At 63.3% G+C, this 19,205-nt stretch overlaps 1 protein-coding gene across 1 annotated transcript; it reads right to left on the bottom strand.

Moving 5' to 3' along the window:
- Window positions 1–194: 194 nt before the first annotated feature.
- Window positions 195–18,813, bottom strand: RECQL4 (RecQ like helicase 4). Its single transcript, XM_062568573.1, has 24 exons — window positions 18,730–18,813; window positions 16,816–16,849; window positions 15,891–16,000; window positions 14,829–14,972; window positions 13,022–14,163; window positions 12,033–12,132; window positions 9,277–9,406; window positions 8,719–8,838; window positions 7,166–7,315; window positions 6,626–6,718; window positions 6,312–6,448; window positions 5,845–5,928; window positions 5,527–5,715; window positions 4,913–5,095; window positions 4,326–4,521; window positions 2,937–3,214; window positions 2,488–2,625; window positions 2,116–2,275; window positions 1,748–1,877; window positions 1,426–1,598; window positions 1,124–1,310; window positions 828–993; window positions 488–596; window positions 195–348 (listed from the first exon to the last, which is right to left on the bottom strand). The coding sequence occupies exons 1-24, from the start codon at window positions 18,811–18,813 to the stop codon at window positions 227–229; spliced, it is 4,359 nt and encodes a 1,452-aa protein (XP_062424557.1). The 3' UTR covers window positions 195–226.
- Window positions 18,814–19,205: the final 392 nt, after the last annotated feature.

Below are 19,205 nucleotides of genomic sequence, written 5' to 3'. Positions count from 1 at the left end.
CGCCCCACGGAGAGGCCCTGGGGGCCCCTTCCCGCGGTGAAGGGGAGGAGGCAGCCCAACAGCGAGGAGCGAGCCCTGCCACAGCCAGGCCTTCCAGCCCTCTTTGCCGCCGAGGGGCCAGGGGAGCCTCTCTTCCCCCCGGGAAGCCAGGCGCACGCAGACGGTGGGGCCGGAGAACCTTCCTCCGGAGCAGGAAGAGGAGGGGGCCGCTCGGGGCCCCGCGCCCTCACCTGCTCCCGAGGATCTCCTCCGTGGCCAGGCGTGCGAGTTTATGGAAGTCGAAATGGAGGTATTTCCTCCAGAAGCGGCGGTCGCGCCCGTAGACCTGCGCCGGGTAGCAGGGGCTGCCTGGGGGGGGGGGGGGGGGGGAGAAGCCCCCGTTCAGCGCCGGGGACCACGCGGGGCGGCCGAGCCGACGCGTCCGCGCCGGCGCTGAGGGAGGTGCAGCCCCGGAGCCCTCGGGAGCGGCGCGGAGGAAACCCCTCACCGATGCCGTGAAAGATCCTGGCGAGGGCTCTGCCGGAGAACTTCTCATCCTGGCGGATGGAGAGGAAGTGCCGGATGTCCGCACGGATCTGGCTCTCCCAGTCACGCAGCTGGGAAGGCAACGGCACGGGGTTCGTCCTTTCCCTCCCCTCCTCACCCAACGGCACGAGGGGCCTCGGTGAGACGAGGACAACGGCTCCGGTCTGCTCAGCGGGCGCCACCTTCCCGGCGCCAGCGAGGTCGGGGTGGCAACACCGCGTACACGGCCCCGGAAGGACCGGCCTGCGGGCGATCCGGACAGACACCGAGCCGGCTCCGGACGAGACGGGGGTTTAGCTCACCTTGGCGGCGCCGAGGGCCTCTTCCTCTGCGTCGCTCTCGTGCGTGGGCCGAGCCTGCTCCCCGGGGGGCTTCTTCTCAAAGTAGTCCCTGAGCAAGGCCTTCAGGCGGGTGCTCCTCTCCTCCTCGGCGTGCTCGGGGTGGGGGGCGCAGGTCGGGAAGGCCACGCTGCTCCGTGATACGCCAGCGTCAGCCACGGCCGCAGGCGGAACCAGCTGCGAGCTCCGAAACGGGCCCGGGACGTGGTCTGGGCTGCTAGCCCGCGGCCTTTGATCCCCTCCCCTCTGCCCACACGCACCTCTGGAAGGCCTGGAAGCAGGCGCGGAGCTGGCCGAGAGCCGCCTTCTCCCGGGCCACCACCCTTCGGTGGAGGAAGTCGCACATGGAGTCCAGCTCGTGGTCCGCGAGGTCGCCGTAGGCCCGCAGGTGGAAGGAGAGGTCTCCGAACTCCACCAGGACGCCGCTCTTCCCGGTGCCGGTACCGCCTGAAGGCGCGAGAGCTCTGCTGAGCCTTGCTGGCGGCCTCTCCAGCGGCGCCGGAGGGACACGCGCCCCGCCGGTGCTGCCCGTGGCCCGCACAGGGGCCCGGGAGGCCGGTACCTTGCTGCAGCCGTGGGTCCCACTGGAGCTGGCGCAGGGCCCGTTTCACGAGCGCCACCTCCCAGCCCATGGAGTCGCTCAGCGAGACCACGTCGAACTCGGCGGAGCTGGCGCGGCTGTGATCCCTCCCGGCCAGGCGCTCCCGGGCCAGGAACACGGCGACGGGGGGAGAGCTGGGGGCAGCAGCGAGCAGAAGCCTGATAGAGCTTTGCTCAAAGCCCACGCTGGGACCGTCCCCGGGGAGCACCGAGGCCTGGGCCCCACGGGGCAGCAGGTCACCACCACCCCCGGCGCCATCCTCGTGCCGCGGCGCAGCTCTCACCTCCTCGCCGCGGCCCTGAGCTGCTTGGGGCCCCCGTAGCACAGCACCCGGCAGGAGGAGTAGGTGGGGGGCAGCAGCTCGAGCCAGCGCTGCGGGTGCAGCTCCAGGTAGCACAGCAAGGTCTCGATACCTGCGGGAGAGGAGAGGAGAGGCGAGCTGGGGGGCTGTGGAGGCGCCTGGCACGGCTGTGACCCCCCACACTGCCGCCACCTCGCTTGGGGCTGGACCCCCCCCACCCCCGAGCGGCTCCCGTCCATTGGACTGGTGCAGCGTCCTGCTCCCCCCAGATCTGCCCTCCTCCCCGCCGCAGGAGCCCCCCACACCCGCTGCCTCGGGCCCCTGGGGCGCGCCCCGATGCCCACCCTCACCTTCCTCCCGGATGTCCAGAGACTCCACGGTTTGCTGGATGGGGAAGGCCCGCTCGTGCTTGTAACACGCCCGCTGCCGCGGCGCGCTCGGCCCCGCGGCCGCCCCGGCGCCCGGCTCCTCCGAGAGCTCGGCCATTTCGGCATCTTCCACCTCCCCGCCCTGTGGGGAAACACGGCGGGTCCACCGCGCACCGCCGTGACGGAGGGAACGGGCTCTGGTGCTCACAAGGCTTCTCTGAATCAGCTTGACTCAGCCCATCAGGTGGGTTGGTCAAGGGCCTCCCCCAGGGCAGGCAGCCGGGCTGCGGGAGCGCGGCTGGGGGTCCTCGGCCGCACCCGGGGGGCTGGCAAGGCGAAAGGCCCCTTCCTCACCCTGGAGACGTCCTGCTGCTTCTGACGAAGCTCCAGGCACTTGCAGCGAGAGAAAACTTTCTGCACCAGCTTCTTGATGGTGAAAAAATCCACGGTGTCGCCGTAAATGTGCCGCCTCAGTTCGTGGAGATCCCCGCCCTGGGGAGGGGGACAGCAGAGGCGGCGGTGAGCCCAGGCCCCACGCGGGCGAGCGAGCTCCGCGAGCGCCCACGCGCCGCGGCGCGGGCGCTCCGTGGCCAGGCCCCGTCAGCGAAGGCGCTCGTGGATCACTAATGGATCACGCGGATCCCAAGCACGCTGTAGAGCTCCCTGGGTCACCTCAGGGGACAGCAGCCGCCTGAGCGGGTGCATCCAAAGAGACGGAGATCTCAGGGCTTTGCAAAGTGTCACATCTGGGCAAGGTCGCAGATTTTAGGGAACAACCTCGTGCTCCGCGGGCGTAACGTTACCTCCGGGTCCAAGAAGAGGTGGCAGCGAGCCGGCTCGCCATCCCGACCAGCTCGGCCGATCTCCTGCACGTAGCTCTCGAAGTTCTTGGGCATGTTGTAGTGCACGATGCCACGCACGTCCGACTTGTCCAGCCCCATGCCGAAGGCCACCGTGGCCACCACCACTCGCAGCTGGCCGCACATGAAGTTGTTCTGGACGCGGCGGCGCTCGGCAGCGGACAGGCCAGCGTGATAGGCATCAGCAACCCACTTCAGAGGGCGCCGGATGCTCCTCTTTGCTGCCGCGGAGACAAAGCGGGAGAGGCTTTAACAGCACTTCATTACCATCAACAACGCCACTTTGGATCATCAAAACCGCCTCATGAACAGCTACTAATTAAATCGAGGATGAAAATGAACAGCAAACTCCAAGAAAGAGACGCCTGCACCTCCGCCTGTCCGTGCAGAAATTAGCTGCTGGCTGGGCACACTGCTGGGCGGGAGCGGGGCACCCCCGCTCCAGAGCGGAGCGGTGCAGCTGAGCAGTCGAGGTGATCAGAAGCAAACACAGCTGAGACCGAGCCCACAAAGGGAAAATAAAGCTCCAGCATCACTTTAGGCAGAGGCTCAGAGACCTGAGCAAGGCAGCGGGCAGGGACGGTCCAAGATCTCCAGGCTGCTGCTCTCCATCCCCACTGAGAGCCACTGAGAGCGGGCTCCCATCCTGCTGCCGGGGGAGCCAGGCAGGAGCACAGCACCCTGCTGCCAGCACGCACTGACCCGTAGCCGTACGGCCACACGATTGTCTTAAACCTCTCCAGTTGGGTCATAAATAAGTGCGTTTTACCTGGTTCCTGCTGCAGTCTGAGTTATACAGTAATTTGTTAGTTTGAGCTCAGACTTGAGAGGTACTGTGCACCTGGGGAAAAGGGTGCTGCAGAATCCCAAGGGCCAAAACTTCCAACGCTCTGAGAAGGCAGAGCTTGGCCAAGATGACAGAAATTGTAGATTTAGAGTGCAAGAACAACGACTCCAAGCCTCAGCTATTAGGTTTGGTGAGAAAGCCTGAGTGAGCAGCACAATTAAGGCTCCCTGCATACAAAAAAAACCAAGCATAAAGCCTGGTGCAAACAACAGCTAATAATCATCTGTCATTACAGGCTGTCATCAGAAAAATCAAAGCCCAGCTCCGAAATCTCCGGTGCAGCCAGGAAGATAACTGCTTTCTGATGCTGCCCTCGAGAGCAGCGTTCTGCGCCCGCGGTGAATCAGCGGCAGGGAGCCGGGTTTGACGGAGCCACCGCTGGGTTTCAGGGGCCAGCAGGCTGCTTGCTGTGGAAAGCCCCACGCGGCAAGGGCGAGCATTAGCGGATCTGCCTCCGGGGCCGGACCGAGGGCCGCGCTTCCTACCCGCTGCTTTCTTCCTTTCCCCAGGGCTGTCATCCTGCCGCGGCTCCCCGGCTGCTGCGGGCTCCCTGAGCACCACTCCTTGGAGGCACGTCCGGATGAGCGCCGCGATGCGAGCGGTCTCCTCCCGGCGTGTGCAGTACACGATTATGGAGGCCAGGCACCCAAACCGCTCCCCCCGCAGCAAGGAGATCAGGGCCTGCAGACGCACGGAAGAGGATGAGCCTCTCTCCACGCCACGGGGAAAGCCCCGTAAAAGGGCTAGGACTTTCCTCCTCTCTCAGGAATACCTCGCTGGCCTGCCCCCAAATTGATGCATCCCAGCAACAAACTTGAATCTTGCTTTAAAGCCCCAGGGGACGCGGGGTGGGACCCAGCTTCACGCACACACAAGGACAGGGCTGCGCCCCCCGGCTGTGCCGTCCCAACTTGCAGAAGCACAGTGTCAGGGAGGACTCCAGCAGGCAAAAGGGGAGATCTGATGGCCCAGCCAAGCCGAGCCAGCAGAGAGCCTCCATTTCCTCAATAATCACACAATTTGCGGCCAAGCCGGGGCAAAACAACCAGCGGAGACCTCTTCTTGCCACTACCTGATCTCTATCCCTGTCCATCGAGACGGAGAGATGCAGGTTTGGAGGCACGGCTGCAGAGCGCACGGCTATTCCTTCGCCCTCCTGGATCCCGAGGTGCTGGGCCACATCCTGTGCCGTGGCCAGGGTGGCAGTAGCTGTGAGACCCAGGAAGCAGCGTACACCCAGGCGATCCTGGAGAACCTGCAAGGAGGAAGAAACGAGGCTCACCTGCAAGGCCAGGGGCCGGGGTCTTACCTCAACTGCTAGAGCCCCCCGCGGAGCAGAAGCCCCCTTCCTACCAGCACCCAGGAGAGCTGCTCCTTTTCTCCCAAGGGAGAGGTGCCCACGTTACAGACCCCCCAGCTCAGGGCAGGACGCAGGCAAGGACGCCTCCAAGAGGGAGCACAGAGCCCGACCGCTGTGAAGTTTGCTTCTGCTCTTGGGGTCCCTGAGGACAAGCTGCTCGAGCTCGTGCTGCCACCCCCTCTCCCGGGGGGGCTGCCTCCCGCGGGACACCGCAAGCGCGCTAGGCCTGCTCCTGCTCCGCGAATGGGGAGCCGCGGGGGTCTCCGGTGTCCCTCCCCACGGCGATCTCCCAGCCCTGGCGCTGGGACCCCCCCCTCCCCTCGCACCTTGCGGAGCCGCAGGTAGCACGGGCGGAAGTTGTGGGACCACTCGGAGACGCAGTGAGCTTCGTCGATGCAGGCGAAGGCCACGGCGGGGAGCTGATCGGCGGCGGGCAGGCAGCTAGACCCCGCGCCGCCTCCGCCAACCAGGGCTTCGGGGGACAGCAGCAGCACGTGCACCTGGCCCTTCCTCACCTGCGGGACATAGGGGGCAGGGAGGAGAGCTGCCCCGGAGCGTTTTACCTCCTCCCGCCGCCCAGGAGGGCCCGGGAGGCAAACCCACAATTCTCCTCCGAAAGGTCCGAGCCGCAACCCCTCCCTCACCTTCTCCACAGCCGCCTCCCGCTGCGCCTTGCTCATGTTGGAGTGGATGCAGACGGCCTTCAGGCGCGGGGGCAGCCCCGAAACCTGGAAGCAAAGCCCGACGCCCATGCACGTGCAGCCACGCAGCCCAGCGCGCAAGGGCTCTGCTCCAACCCGCGTCAGGGACCGCCAAGGGCACAGGTCAGGAAGGACACGGCCAGTAATCGGCGGGGGGAGCCCCTTGGCTGTCCGCCTCCGCCTTTTGGTGTACACAGCCTCTGGAGAGGGGCTGTTACAGCCCACCCTCGGCCCGGGGACGCGGTTAGGAGACACCGACCCAAGGATGGAGCTGGCCACGCTCTCACAACACAACTCCAATGAGAGCAGGGCAACGCGCCCTGAGCCCCTTACGGGAGCCGGGGCAGAGGAGAGCGCCGAGGAGCGGCCAGGCTCGGACTCTTCCCGGCATCGAAGCCGGGTGCCGGTACCTGGTCATCCATCAGCGACACCAGCGGGGAGACGACCAAGGTGATGCACTTGGAGCGCTTGTGGTACAGGTACGCGGGCAGCTGGTAGCAGAGGGACTTCCCCATCCCCGTCGACAGCACGACCAGCGTGGACAGGCCTGGTTCAGATGGGCAGAACAACAAGCTGGGAACTTGCTGGCACAACAGGGACAAACTGGGCATGTCCCAGTGCCCCCCATCCACCGCCCCACGCACCGTGCAGGGGAGGGGAGTGGAGGGATCCCAAAACCATGGGGCAGCTTGAACGAAGGAAGCTCAAGGAGAAGCGAACCCACCTGAGAGGATCCTCATGACAGCCACCTCCTGGCCTGGGCGGAAAGAGCTGTACCCCAGCTCTGACAGAGCCTGAAACACCTCCTCAGGGGTCTCTGCACAGGGGGAAACCCACGGTCAGTCAGACACCAGGCTCGCAGGAACCTCAGGAGCACCAGGGCTTGCAGAGGCCAGCGAGGGCCCAGGAGCTGTAGCAGGGGCTCTGGGAGCGACGCAAGGCCATGACGGCAGATTCTAATCCCTGCAAGAGCAACCTGTTCTCCCTGCGGAAACGAGGCCGTGAGCAAATTGAGAGTAATCCCCCGTAGCAACGCAGCCCATACCGCTACCCCAGCGCAGAGCTGTAAATTCCCAGAGGACTCGCTGGGGCTTGCGAAGCCACGTGCTCCGCGCCGCGTGCAAATCAAACAGGGCTGATGACCGCTCCGCAGACGGCACCTTTCCGAGCAATGACGGCGCAGGAGCAAAGGCGAGCGCGCCCCAAGGAGGGGGGAGCAGCCACGAGCCTGGCTCACTCACCACCAGAAACGCAGGGACCTTACCTCTCACCTTCCCGTCCGGCCCCAGGCCGTAAAGGGGCTCCATCGGGGCCGGGGGAGCGGGTGGCTCATACGCCGGCCTCTGCACATCCAGGTAAGGCGCCTCCTCCGAGACCTCCTCCTGCCCCTCCTGGCTGCTGCTTCTGCTCTCTGCTGGGGATGAAGTTGAGAAGTCACGTGCAGGCAGTTCTACCAAGCTCACACGGGAGAGGGCCCCACGCACCCTCGACACCCACCGCGCAGGAGCGGGCTGGCTTGGCGGGTCTGTAACTTCGCGGATGCAAACCTGCCACCGCAGGGCAGCACGAGGCCCCATCCCGGCTGCCGCAGCCCGTCCCAGCCAGGAAAGGTGGGGCGCAACGCTCTGGCCTTGCATCTACCTCCAAAACTTCCGTCTCTTCTCCCTCCCCAGCTTACTAGCAAAGGTCTGAGACAGCGATAGCAACTGTGGCTGAGGGGGAGCCACGCGTGGAGGGAGGGAGCAAGCTGATCCCAGCACGGCTGCAGAGCTGTGTTTACTCCTGCCGGCCCCTGGGAGGTTGGAGGTTTGAGTGAACCTCCCCAGACAGCACACCAAGAGACCACAGTGCGCCAAGAGCCCCCCACCCGCCCGCCGTGGGGCACAGGCCGTGCTCCCTCCCCAGCACCAAGGGCTCCACATCCAGGTACTCGCGGGCCGCCCCGGCAGAGGGCTCGCGGCGTTCAGAACGAGCCACAAGAGCCGTCGCTTTGGGCTGATGCGCCCTAACGTCGTCTTTGGGGGTCACGCAGCCTAACCGGCATCCCCGCTCTCTGCTCGGGACCGTCCTTCCCGTAAGAGGGGAGCAGGGAGGAGCCGGTAATCGGTCGTGCTCCAGTAATCGCGCTGCGGTAAACAGCGCTCGAAACGAACTTGTGTGCGCAGAGCGAGACAAGCGCTCCCCCTCCGAGCTGCCAGTCACTGCGCTCCAGCACTGCTCACGGAACAGTTTATAAACGGAGAAACGGGAAGAGAAACCCCCTGAAGACTACGGTAGGTCTCCAGGGTTCCTGACAAACGTATCCCCAAGGCTGGGGAGTAGCTGTGGCCTCTGGGGAGAAGCTGAAAGCTACCTCTCGCCAAGGACCAGGCTCTGGAAGGCCATAGAAGAGCCTCACTGACTGCAACACAAGGAGAATTAGCCAGCAGGAGAAAGAACAAGGAGGATTCTTGAGACGCATTTTAGGCTGCCTTGGACCCAGGGAAGGTCTGCCAGGCAGCCGGGGCCAGCTGGAGGGCTCGTGTTCCTGAACAGGTTGCGTCTTGCTAACCAGCACAAACCCCAAAGGCCGAGACAACCTCCTGGGTCCAGGCAAACCCTCGAGCAGCCCACACGAACACACCCCTCTCAGCTCTCTCCCTACAGGGAAAGGGGAGCACACAATCTGTTGGCCTCCAGAAATTCATCCCAGGCAGCGTTGCCATTCCAGAGCCAGCCGCGGTGTGTCACCGGAGAGCGAGGCAGGCAAAGACGCTGCCCACGCCGTCCCCACGGAGGGGCTGGTGGGGACAGAGCCCTGACAGCCTGGGGTCTCACCGGAGAGCTCTCGGTAGGCGGTGTTGGTCATGCGGGCCACTTCTTCCAGCGTGGGCAAGGGAGCCTCCTCCTCGGCCGCGTGGCTGGTCTCCTCCGGTGGCGGGTCAGCAGCAGCTGGGCCTGTTGGTGAGGGGCTCGGTCAGCCGCAGACCCAAACGCTCTGTGAAACGGGGCTGTCCCGGGCTTGCAAAACCCCCTCTTCTGCCCTCCCGAGGGAGTCTCGGCAGATTTCAGTCCCTCGGAGGCGGAGGGGGTCCCAGCGCCCTTCTCTGTTTAGTTCCACAGTAACATTTCCATCACACCTCATCTTTTCACCCTTCCTACAAGCTGTTTTCCCTGAGGTCCTTACGTTACCAGCAGAGAGAAGCTGTGGGGAGGCAGGACAGCAAGACTCTCGTTCAGGGATGGCAGGCAGCTTTACCAGCACTGGGGAGAAGTGCTGCGAGCCTGTCTCCACGCCCCCACCTGTACCAACGATGCCAGCGGCTCCCCACCCCACTGCCAGGCCTGATCCCCCGTCTACAGCTCTGTCACGCAAACGGAGGGCTAAAGCCTTACCTCGGCCCTTGCACGCTGACGCCCAGTGCCCTGTCCCGCCACATCTGAAGCAGACGTCTGAGCTTCTATCAAGGGACCTGCCGCCTCCTCCAAAGTGCTCTCCCTTCTTCTGCCACTTCTGCTTCCACACCTGCAAAGCAAGCACGACCGCATTAACATGGAGCAATGCTGCACGCAGCTGCAAAGCAAAGAGCCCTCGACCTGTTCATCGGCAGAGGACGGAGAGGCTGAAGTGACCCGAGCAGAAGCTGTTTTGATAGTTCACTCATGCAACCCTGTCTAACGTGCTATAGGAGACCCTGCTGAGCAGGGAGGTTGGACTACATGTTCTCCATAGGTCCCTTCCAACCTTACTGATTCTATGATCCTATGAAATACCTGGAAGAGGGACTCGCCGTCCCCTTCCTAGGCCTGCAGGCACAGAAGAAAATCCCACTGAGGGCTACTGAGTACCAGGATCCCATCTTGGGGCCAAAATCCGAGAGATTTGAAGCCTGAGCAAGTATTCTGGGGAAGTGTCAGTACCTGCTTGCTCTTTTCTTCCTGGATCTCCTCTGGCCACTATCAAAGACCAGGTATGGGACCATCTTCGTAACATGAAGGAAGAGCAAAAGCGAGTCATGACCTCAGAGCAAGCTCAAGCAGAAGCACTGGAGAACCAGTGCCCAAGACTAAACACCACTGCGAGTTGTCGCAGGAGGGGTTTCACCTCTTCAGACACTCGTGCAGCATCCAGCACTGCTGAGCACCAGTGGCTCATGCACAACCCTGGCAAGGGAATGCTACCTCATCCCCAAGCGAGAGCAGCCAACCCAACAGAGCTGCAGCCGGCACCAGCTGGGCCACAGGCCCTTCAGGCTGTGGCAACCGATCAGAGAAGCATCTGTGTTATTTTATACTTGCTCCCTTTGCCCTGGCATCAAGCTTTTGCAGAAACACTGCATAAACAAGGCGAGCTTTAAAAATAAAGGCAATTTTCTTCCCTCCCCTCCCCGACTCCCTCTGGGCAGGCTTTCCTCTCTCACGTGGACGTGACGAATGCACACGCAGCAAGTCCCAGCAACAGCTCAGCACTTCTTCCCCAGAAAGCTGATCTATACTTCCAGTATCCACTAACAGAGATGACCCCAAAAGATTTCACCTCAAAACATACATTAAAGAGAAGAGGGGAAAAAAAAAAATCAAACCAGAAAGACCCCATATGCTTTTGTAGCAGAGCAGAGAAGCGATGTGCCTTTGCCTTCCCTGTGCAGAGGTCGCAAGAACAGAGAAAACCAGAAGGCAGCAGCCCTTTGGGCACGTGCCTGTTTAACTCGAGGCTCTGATCCAGCACCTCTTTACGTAGCTGGCAAGCAGGAGAAGCCCTGTGCAGCAAGACAGCGAACCGAGGTAAGGAAGGAGAGTCTCATATTTGTTGGCTGGAGACCCACCCTCTAGAGGCCTGAATCCCGCCAGCCTCTGGAGCCCAAACAATCCAAGGCTCGAGGAGCTGTTCCTCCAGATGCCACCAGAGCTAGCCAGAAAGCGGAACAGGGAGAGGGCTCAAGGCTTTTCAAACACAAGCTTCAGATACTTCCCTATCTCAACACACTTATTCCAAGAGCAGTTCAAGGAGGGTTGAACAACAGTTTAAGGAGGTTCACTTGAACACAAAGTAATCGTCTTTGGGTAGAGACCAGAAATGCCATCTCCTACCCTCAAACACTACCCTTTTACAGAAGCAGATGAAATGCATATTTAACGGTCATGCCTGCAACCCACACGCATGCTGACACCGGGCTCTTTCTGCTGGCACAGCTATCTTCGGGGCAAAAAATGCAGCAGCTGCTCGGTACAGTAAAGCTACACAATTTAGGATGGAGAGGGAAGTCAACCGTATCCAATCAGAGATGCACAGCGCGCGGGAGAAGGGGAATGGGAGTTGGAGCGCAGCTGCTGCGAGCGCTGGGCTGGAGCTGCGGGTTTCGGGGGGCACGTGCCTGTGGAAGGCGAGCTCGGTACCTCTGCTCAACATCTCGTTCGAGCGGGCTGGGACTTCCTGATTTGAATATTCTTCCTTGTAGAGAAAGCTGCTCCAGCTTTACAACCGAATGAGCCTTCGTTTGGGAGCCTGATTAAGCACTTCCAGTCAACTGAGGATTATTAAATCGTACAGCACCGAGGATGTCTCTGTGCTTGCCTGGCCTTCAGGGTGGAGGAACCGGTCCAACGCCATGAGAGCGCCCTGTACCCTGTATGGACCCTACATGGGGGAAACGGGCCTCGCAGGGCCCCTTCCTGCTCCCAGGGAGGGGAGATGATGCTCTCGTTTGCTTACTGGAGGCCGCTGGCAGCACCTCCTCTATAGTCCCATCCCCGAATCCCTTGGGTCCTCCCTGCTGCCTCCTGCCTGCGCAGTAACACAGCTAAGGACAGCTCAAAAACAACGTTAAATTTAACCGAAGCACGTAAACCCAAGCACCTCAGCAAGAAGAGCCTGAGAACAAGAGCAAGATCTGGACGAGATTTAGCTTCTTCCTTAACAGTGGACTGCAGGGTCCCACGGCGGGTAAGGAAGCGTCAGGACAAGCCAGGCGGTCTGCGGCACCACGGCCGTTTAAAACGCTGCCGTCCCCTGCGGCCACCTTGCGCCTCCGACAGCCACAGCGCAGCGGAGCCCCGGCCGGGCGCTGCCGAGTCGAGCCGCCACGTTCGGGGCGACCCCACGGCGGGTTTCGGTGAGGATTGCCCTGGGTCTGACTTTTTCCCTATTTTACCTGTTTGCGGAGGCGATTTCCTTTCAACACGTAACTCCTAACATGAGATTTTTTCTTGAGGTTAAGCTTGACGAAGTTGCCCTCTTTCCGCAGAGGTGCCCTGGAAAGAGAAACCTTTGTCAGGGCAGAAGGAACATCCCCCGGGTCTGAAAACACAGCAAAGCCCGTTGCTGGTGCAGGGGAGAAAGGCCAGGCAGGAAGGAGCAGGGGAGGGTGGAGAGCTCAGATACCAACAAGCAGAACTGTGGCAGCTCTGGGGAAACCATTCCCACCCGTTCCTCCTCTGCCGTTCCCAGCCAAAGCTTTCTGAGCACTGCACAAACTCCCCTCCCATGGGAATCTGGGCCACGCAAAAGCTCTGGCTCATGTTTATCTGTTTTTTTAATCCCCTACCCTGAGGGCCCCAGACAGAGAAGACCGATGAGGACGCTGGCACCCACCACCCTCAGCACAAAGCACGTCTGCAAAACTCGGGCTGAGCATCCCCTGCCTGCCCTGGGGGACAACCAGGAGGAATCTCCAGACATCCTGACTCCCAGGCTAGCCAAAGGGAGGGCCAGACCCTGCTACGCCCACAGTTTCTGACTAGCTACAAAGGGGAAGAAAATTAAGGCAAGAACAGCTCATTATTTACAGAAATCAAGGGGGGGGGGCGGGAAAAAGGCACTCAGCATCCTTTTCAGACCATGCTTCAGAGCTCTGAAGGACAAGGAGGTTTCACCACAGCTTGTGCTTTATGTAATTGCTGGGCAGGTTTCCAGGAGTTTCAGACAAAGCGGTGGCTGCACGGCGAAGGGCGAGGGGACAGGCCGGGGGCGCGGAGCAGTCGCGAACCACGCTGAGGGCGGGGAACTCGCCTGCCTTCTGCCCTCCGCCTGCCTGCTGCGTCCTCGCCTCCGCACGTCAGCCCCGGCCCTGCCTGCTCTCCGGCTCGGGCAGCCGGCACGCCGGGCTTTGCCGGGAAGGGCCAGCAGGAAGGTGATGCCTACCTGGCGGCGACGGGTCTGCTGGCGGCTCTGGGCTTGCCCTCCTCCTCCTCAACCTCTCCCAAGATGTTTTCAAAGGGCGCCGAGACCTCCGTCCCTTTCTCCTGAGGGGCTGCCACACGTTCCTTGTCCTCTTCTTCCCGGTCGTATTCGCTCTGCTTTGGCCTGCTGACGGCACTGCTGGCGCTCCGAGCTGAGCCCCAGCGGCCCGTCGTCGAGCCAGCCGTCCGCCGGAGCTTCCTGGGAGCTGCGCCGTCTCCTGGTCCGGTGGCCCCACCATCTTCGCCAGCGTCTCGTTGCCTCTTCTTCCTGGAGGCTCTGACCTTCTGGGACTGAGCAGGTCCATCCTCCGTTTGGCCAACGGCCCCTTCCTGCTCTGCGGGAGCCCTGCTAACCTCTTCCCGCTCTCCCTCGGGAGTGAGGGCTTCAGAGACGCTCTCCGATTTACCCACAGACTTTTTGATCGTTGATCCCAGGCCATCAGTCTTCCCTTTCCCAGCCTGCTTGCTCCCCCCTCCCGCCTGGTGCTCAGCTCCCCCAGGACCAGTCGGCTCACTGCCCTCCAGCTCTGCGCCACCATGTTTTCCCTGCTTCGAGGACTCGTGCCTTTTCTGCTGTTCCCAGCTCTCCAGCAAACAGTTCACAGGGGGAATATTCTCCCCTTCCAGGCACTGAGCTTCAGTGGCACTGTCCGGGTTGAGAGAAGGGATGCACAAGTCCCACTGCGAGGCAGGGCCTGGTTTTCTCTGCTCTCGGTCCATGCTGCTCGTGGTGGAGGGGCTCTCTTCTCCTGGCATTGCCTCTTTGCATCCGGGCACCCCCTGGCACCTCTGCAGCCAGCCGGGATCCAGGGAGCCCAATCTCCGGGCCACCGTCTGCTTCAGCTGCTGGAATTTATTCACCTGTGGACTGGGCTTCACCCCTGCAGAGAGGACGATAGGGGCCAGCCCCGATACAGAGGGAGGGAGGAGGAGATCTTCCAGTTCCCCTCCATCAGCAGCCCCTCCTGCATCGCTCTTCAAAGCCTCCCCAGATACCAGGATTGGAGACGGGCCCTTGTCACTGCTCTCCAAACTCTTCTCTAGCTTGGGCACAGCTAGTTTCCTCTTCGGAGTCAGGGTCTTCCTCAAGGCCGGAGGCCTCTCCTGCAGTTGGAGGTAAATAACGGCTGGTTTTCAGCCATCTCTCCCAGCATAGGCCCTGTACTGGCCCTGCCCACGTGGAGACGGCACAAACAGCCTCTGAAACAGCCTCAGCAGCTCTCCACCCCACCCCACAGAAGTCCACCTAGGTATTTCCTATTCCCAGCTCCCATCCTGTGCTAACAGAGGCACATGGACTAACTGACGGCAGCGCAACGCAGTAAGTGGACACCTCGAAGCCCAACCCTGATCACTCCAGGGTTACTGCTGCCTCCATAGCTCTGAGGTTCTCCCGAACCTGTTAGGGATTCACCTCCCTGCAAAGCAGCCTGTACACTACGTTCGAGGAAAAAGGACCACCAACAGCTTTAGGAGGAGCCACCCACTCCTGCAGATGCTTCCACAGCATGAGAAATTTCTCTGAGGGGGCAGCAATTGCTGTGGTGTTGGGTTTGGTTTTTTTGTTACATTTTGTTTGTTTTTTAAAAGGTGGAAGCAGCTTGCTTAGAGCCAAAGCAACACCTTGACCCAACCGCAGCTCGTGCGAGGTGTCACCATTCCCAAGAGCCCCGTCCACTCGTGCACCATTAACACCCGTCCGCATCCCCTTTTGCGAGCCCGTGAGCCCCAGCACCGTTGCCCCAGCACCGGTCCCTGCGAGCCCAGACCTTTATGACTGCCCCGAGGTTCGATTTCAGCTTCATCCCGAAGTACTGCGCAGAGGCTTTCAGTGTGTCCTGATCACGGGGGCTCAGTCTGGGGGCCTTGGGCTGCCGGTTCAGATGTGCACCCCAACAACCGGAGTCCGGCACCTGGAATAACGCAACGAACGGTTAAATCCACATAGGAGCCTTTCTGTGAGCACAAGCTGGTTACGGGGAGACGCACCCAGTTATTTCCGAGAGGGGAAGGGGGCTGCAGAGCTAGAGAATACGCCTCTGTATGGTGATACATTGCACCGTCAGCCAAACGTAGCACTTTGGGGGTGAAAAAAAGGCAGCCCAGGGAGCGTATCTCACCTTGCAGCCCTCCAAGAGCTGCAGCCCAGGGGCACGAAGCCTCCCCAAGCGCAGGGGTTTCCCTGATCACTGGCCTGTTCAAGACCTCAGCATGCTGCAGACTGCGGCTGTTAGTCTGCCTGGGCTGCATGAGCAGAAGAGAGCAGTGTGTTGAGCCCAACAAAATGAAACTTTGTCTAGCAGACTAGAAACCTGAGACTGTGAAATGTATAACAGATTGGGGCCATCGGGCCTTCCACCTCTACAACACGCTTCTAGCGTCTCATTCTTCTGCTAAGACAAATACAGGCATCATACAGTGGTGAGACGCTTTTCCCTTCAAAGGTCAAGTAAAGCACCTTACAAAGAGGCAGAGCTGATGGAGTTTTGCCCACAAGGTAATAAGCAGCAAAGGCAGCTTAAGAGGGACACTGCAGAAAAGCCTCCTACTCCCCACTAGCTTTCACATTGCAGCTTCAGAAGAGAGTTCAGTGCAGAAATAGGACAAACCATCAAGGATGCTCATCACTGTGGGGAAAAACAGGAGGATCCTGGCAGAGAAAAAGCTTCCTGAAACACCAGTTTTGGCTCAGATGGACTTTGGGCCCAATCCTGCAACCTCCCCAGACCCCAAAGCACGACCGTCAAGGTAAGTCCTGCAGGTTTGAGCCCATCAGGACTCCCAGAGATGAACCCACTAAGGGACGGCTAAAGCACGGGTTTCTCTGGTACCTGCGCCACGGCTGGGGTTTCCTTAGCTGACGGCTGGCAGAGCGGGTTGGACCGGGCAAGATCCAATTGCTCTGTGTGTTGCTTCAGCATTTTATATTCTCTGTAGAGCTCTGCGCATCAAAACACAGATTATTAGATTAGGCTGATTTTCAGCAGATTGTTGCTGAAAACCATGCATATGTGGTACCTACTGGAAAACCTAAACAGTAATTCCCACGTTGGGAACACCAGCAAGCCTCATCAGCAAACCTTCCCCCAACTTGTGTTCAAACCCTCACTGCTATTTTCACGAGCTGCTGGTGAGCGACTCCCACCCGTGCGACGAAGCACCCGGCTCTGGCTGAGCACGCCGGCTGCCCACGGGGGCGGCAGCGGGAGCCCGGCGCCTCTCGCCAGCTCCTCCGTGCCGGCAGCTCTTCACCCCCAACTCGAGCTTCGTGCAGGAGCCCCGGGATTTCTCGTTCCCTGTCACACTTGCCAGGCAAGGGGAAGAGCCCCAGTTTGGTGCCTCTTGTGATCCCTTCCACGCGGTTCCAGACCCCAAAGACTTCAACACCCCTGAAGAGACAGTACCGCTCCTTACTTTCTAAAGGAAATCTTGCCTATAAACCTCCAGCTGTCCACCATCACTAAAAATACCGTGTTTGCACAGGTAACGGCTGTGAGCAACCCCCCCATGCATATTTTGGCCTAAAAAAAGCCCCGGGTTGCATATCCCTGTAGAGTTGTGGGGTGCAGTTAGCACGCGTGTGCAGTCATCAGGACTGCAGACCCACACGTGCTCCCCGGGAGCTCCCTCCCGCCCGCAGCACCTACGGCCGCCGCCGAGGTCTGCCCGCCCTCGGGGCGGCGGGGCTTTTCCCCGCCGGCGAGCGAACACTCCTGCAGCGTCGGCGGGCTGCGTGTCGGCGCGGCCGGCACTCACTTTTGACGTCCTCTGGAGCCTCCTTGATGTCGGTCTGCAAGACAGAGACAGGGCTGTCAGAGTTGGGGGGGAGGAACGTGGGCTCCTCGCCTCTCCCTTCGCCGCTGGGCACCAGCCCATCCGCTCCACCAGCCTCGTCCAACCCCCCCGACCCTCCCCGCGCCCCTTTCCGCGCTTCGGGGCTCCTCGTCGGCGAACCAGCAAAGCTCGGTTCACGTCGGACGTGATTTCAGATGGCAGAGCAGACCTGACGCCGGAGATGGACGGTTCGCAGGCCGACGCTCCCGGCTCACGCGCAAAGCAAGCCACGGGAAACGCAAGCGGTGACTCACGGCCGCTGCAACGCCGCCACGCGCCGCTCTGCCGAAGCTCAGCCGCGAACCGAGCCAAGCCCGCAGACCCCAGCCCAGCCACCGCCCCACGCGCCTCGAGCCCCCGTTTCCCACCCGCCGCCGCTCCAAGCTGCCAGCTCCGCGGAGGGCGGACGTCAGGGGGACTCCACGAGCCTCCTCCTGCTGCCCCCCAGCAGCCCCCTGCCCCCCCGCCTACCATGGCTTCTGCTGCCCCCCAGCTGCCCCCCACCCCCCCCGCCTGCCGTGGCTTCTGCTGCCCCCCAGCTGCCCCCCGCCCCCCCGCCTGCCGTGGCTTCTGCTGCCCCCCAGCTGTCCCCCGCCCCCCCCGCCTACCGTGGCTTCTGCTGCCCCCCAGCTGCCCCCCGCCCCCCCGCCTACCGTGGCTTCTGCTGCCCCCCAGCTGCCCCCCGCCCCCCCGCCTACCGTGGCTTCTGCTGCCCCCCAGCTGCCCCCCGCCCCCCCCGCCTACCGTGGCTTCTGCTGCCCCCCAGCTGCCCCCCGCCCCCCCCCGCCTACCGTGGCTTCTGCTGCCCCCCAGCTGCCCCCCGCCCCCCCCGCCTACCGTGGCTTCTGCTGCCCCCCAGCAGCCCCCCGCCCTCCCCGCCTACCGTGGCTTCTGCTGCCCCCCAGCAGCCCCCCGCCCTCCCCGCCTACCGTGGCTTCTGCTGCCCCCCAGCTGCCCCCCGCCCCCCCCGCCTACCGTGGCTTCTGCTGCCCCCCAGCTGCCCCCCGCCTACCATGGCTTCTGCTGCCCCCCAGCTGCCCCCCACCCCCCCCGCCTGCCGTGGCTTCTGCTGCCCCCCAGCTGCCCCCCGCCCCCCCGCCTACCGTGGCTTCTGCTGCCCCCCAGCTGTCCCCCGCCCCCCCCGCCTACCGTGGCTTCTGCTGCCCCCCAGCTGCCCCCCGCCCCCCCCGCCTACCGTGGCTTCTGCTGCCCCCCAGCTGCCCCCCGCCCCCCCCCGCCTACCGTGGCTTCTGCTGCCCCCCAGCTGCCCCCCGCCCCCCCCGCCTACCGTGGCTTCTGCTGCCCCCCAGCTGTCCCCCGCCCCCCCCCGCCTACCGTGGCTTCTGCTGCCCCCCAGCTGCCCCCCGCCCCCCCCGCCTACCGTGGCTTCTGCTGCCCCCCAGCAGCCCCCCGCCCTCCCCGCCTACCGTGGCTTCTGCTGCCCCCCAGCAGCCCCCCGCCCTCCCCGCCTACCGTGGCTTCTGCTGCCCCCCAGCAGCCCCCCGCCCCCCCGCCTACCGTGGCTTCTGCTGCCCCCCAGCAGCCCCCCGCCCTCCCCGCCTACCGTGGCTTCTGCTGCCCCCCAGCTGTCCCCCGCCCCCCCGCCTACCGTGGCTTCTGCTGCCCCCCAGCAGCCCCCCGCCCCCCCGCCTACCGTGGCTTCTGCTGCCCCCCAGCAGCCCCCCGCCCCCCCCGCCTACCGTGGCTTCTGCTGCCCCCCAGCTGCCCCCCGCCCCCCCGCCTACCGTGGCTTCTGCTGCCCCCCAGCTGCCCCCCGCCCCCCCGCCTACCGTGGCTTCTGCTGCCCCCCAGCTGCCCCCCGCCCCCCCCGCCTACCGTGGCCGGCTTCCTCCGGCGCTCCCGCAGAAACGCCGCCTCCCAGCGCTTCAGCAGCGCCTTCACCTCCCGGCGGCGCTCCATGGCCCGGCCCGGCCCTGCGGGACCCCGGCCCGCTTAGCGGGGGAGCGGCCCGGGGAGCCCCGCCCCCACCCCGGTGGGCCCAGGCGTCCGGGCGCCCCCGGGGAGCCCCGCCCCCACCCCGGTGGGCCCAGGCGTCCGGGCGCCCCCGGGGAGCCCCGCCCCCACCCCGGTGGGCCCAGGCGTCCGGGCGCCCCCGGGGAGCCCCGCCCCCACCCCGGTGGGCCCAGGCGTCCGGGCGGGCGCCGCGACCCCTCACTCTCACCTCCAAGGCCCGGCACAAACCTCCCGCTCCGGCGGCGCCCCGGCCAATAGGAACGGCGGAACGGCGACGGACAGCCCGGGCACCCAATGGGCGCGCGGGAGGCCGCGGCCCCGCCCCCGCCGCGCGCCGC

This window comes from Rhea pennata, chromosome 2 (assembly GCF_028389875.1).
Source record: "Rhea pennata isolate bPtePen1 chromosome 2, bPtePen1.pri, whole genome shotgun sequence".
Taxonomy (NCBI): domain Eukaryota; kingdom Metazoa; phylum Chordata; class Aves; order Rheiformes; family Rheidae; genus Rhea; species Rhea pennata.
This window is presented reverse-complemented; position numbering and strand designations above follow the sequence as displayed.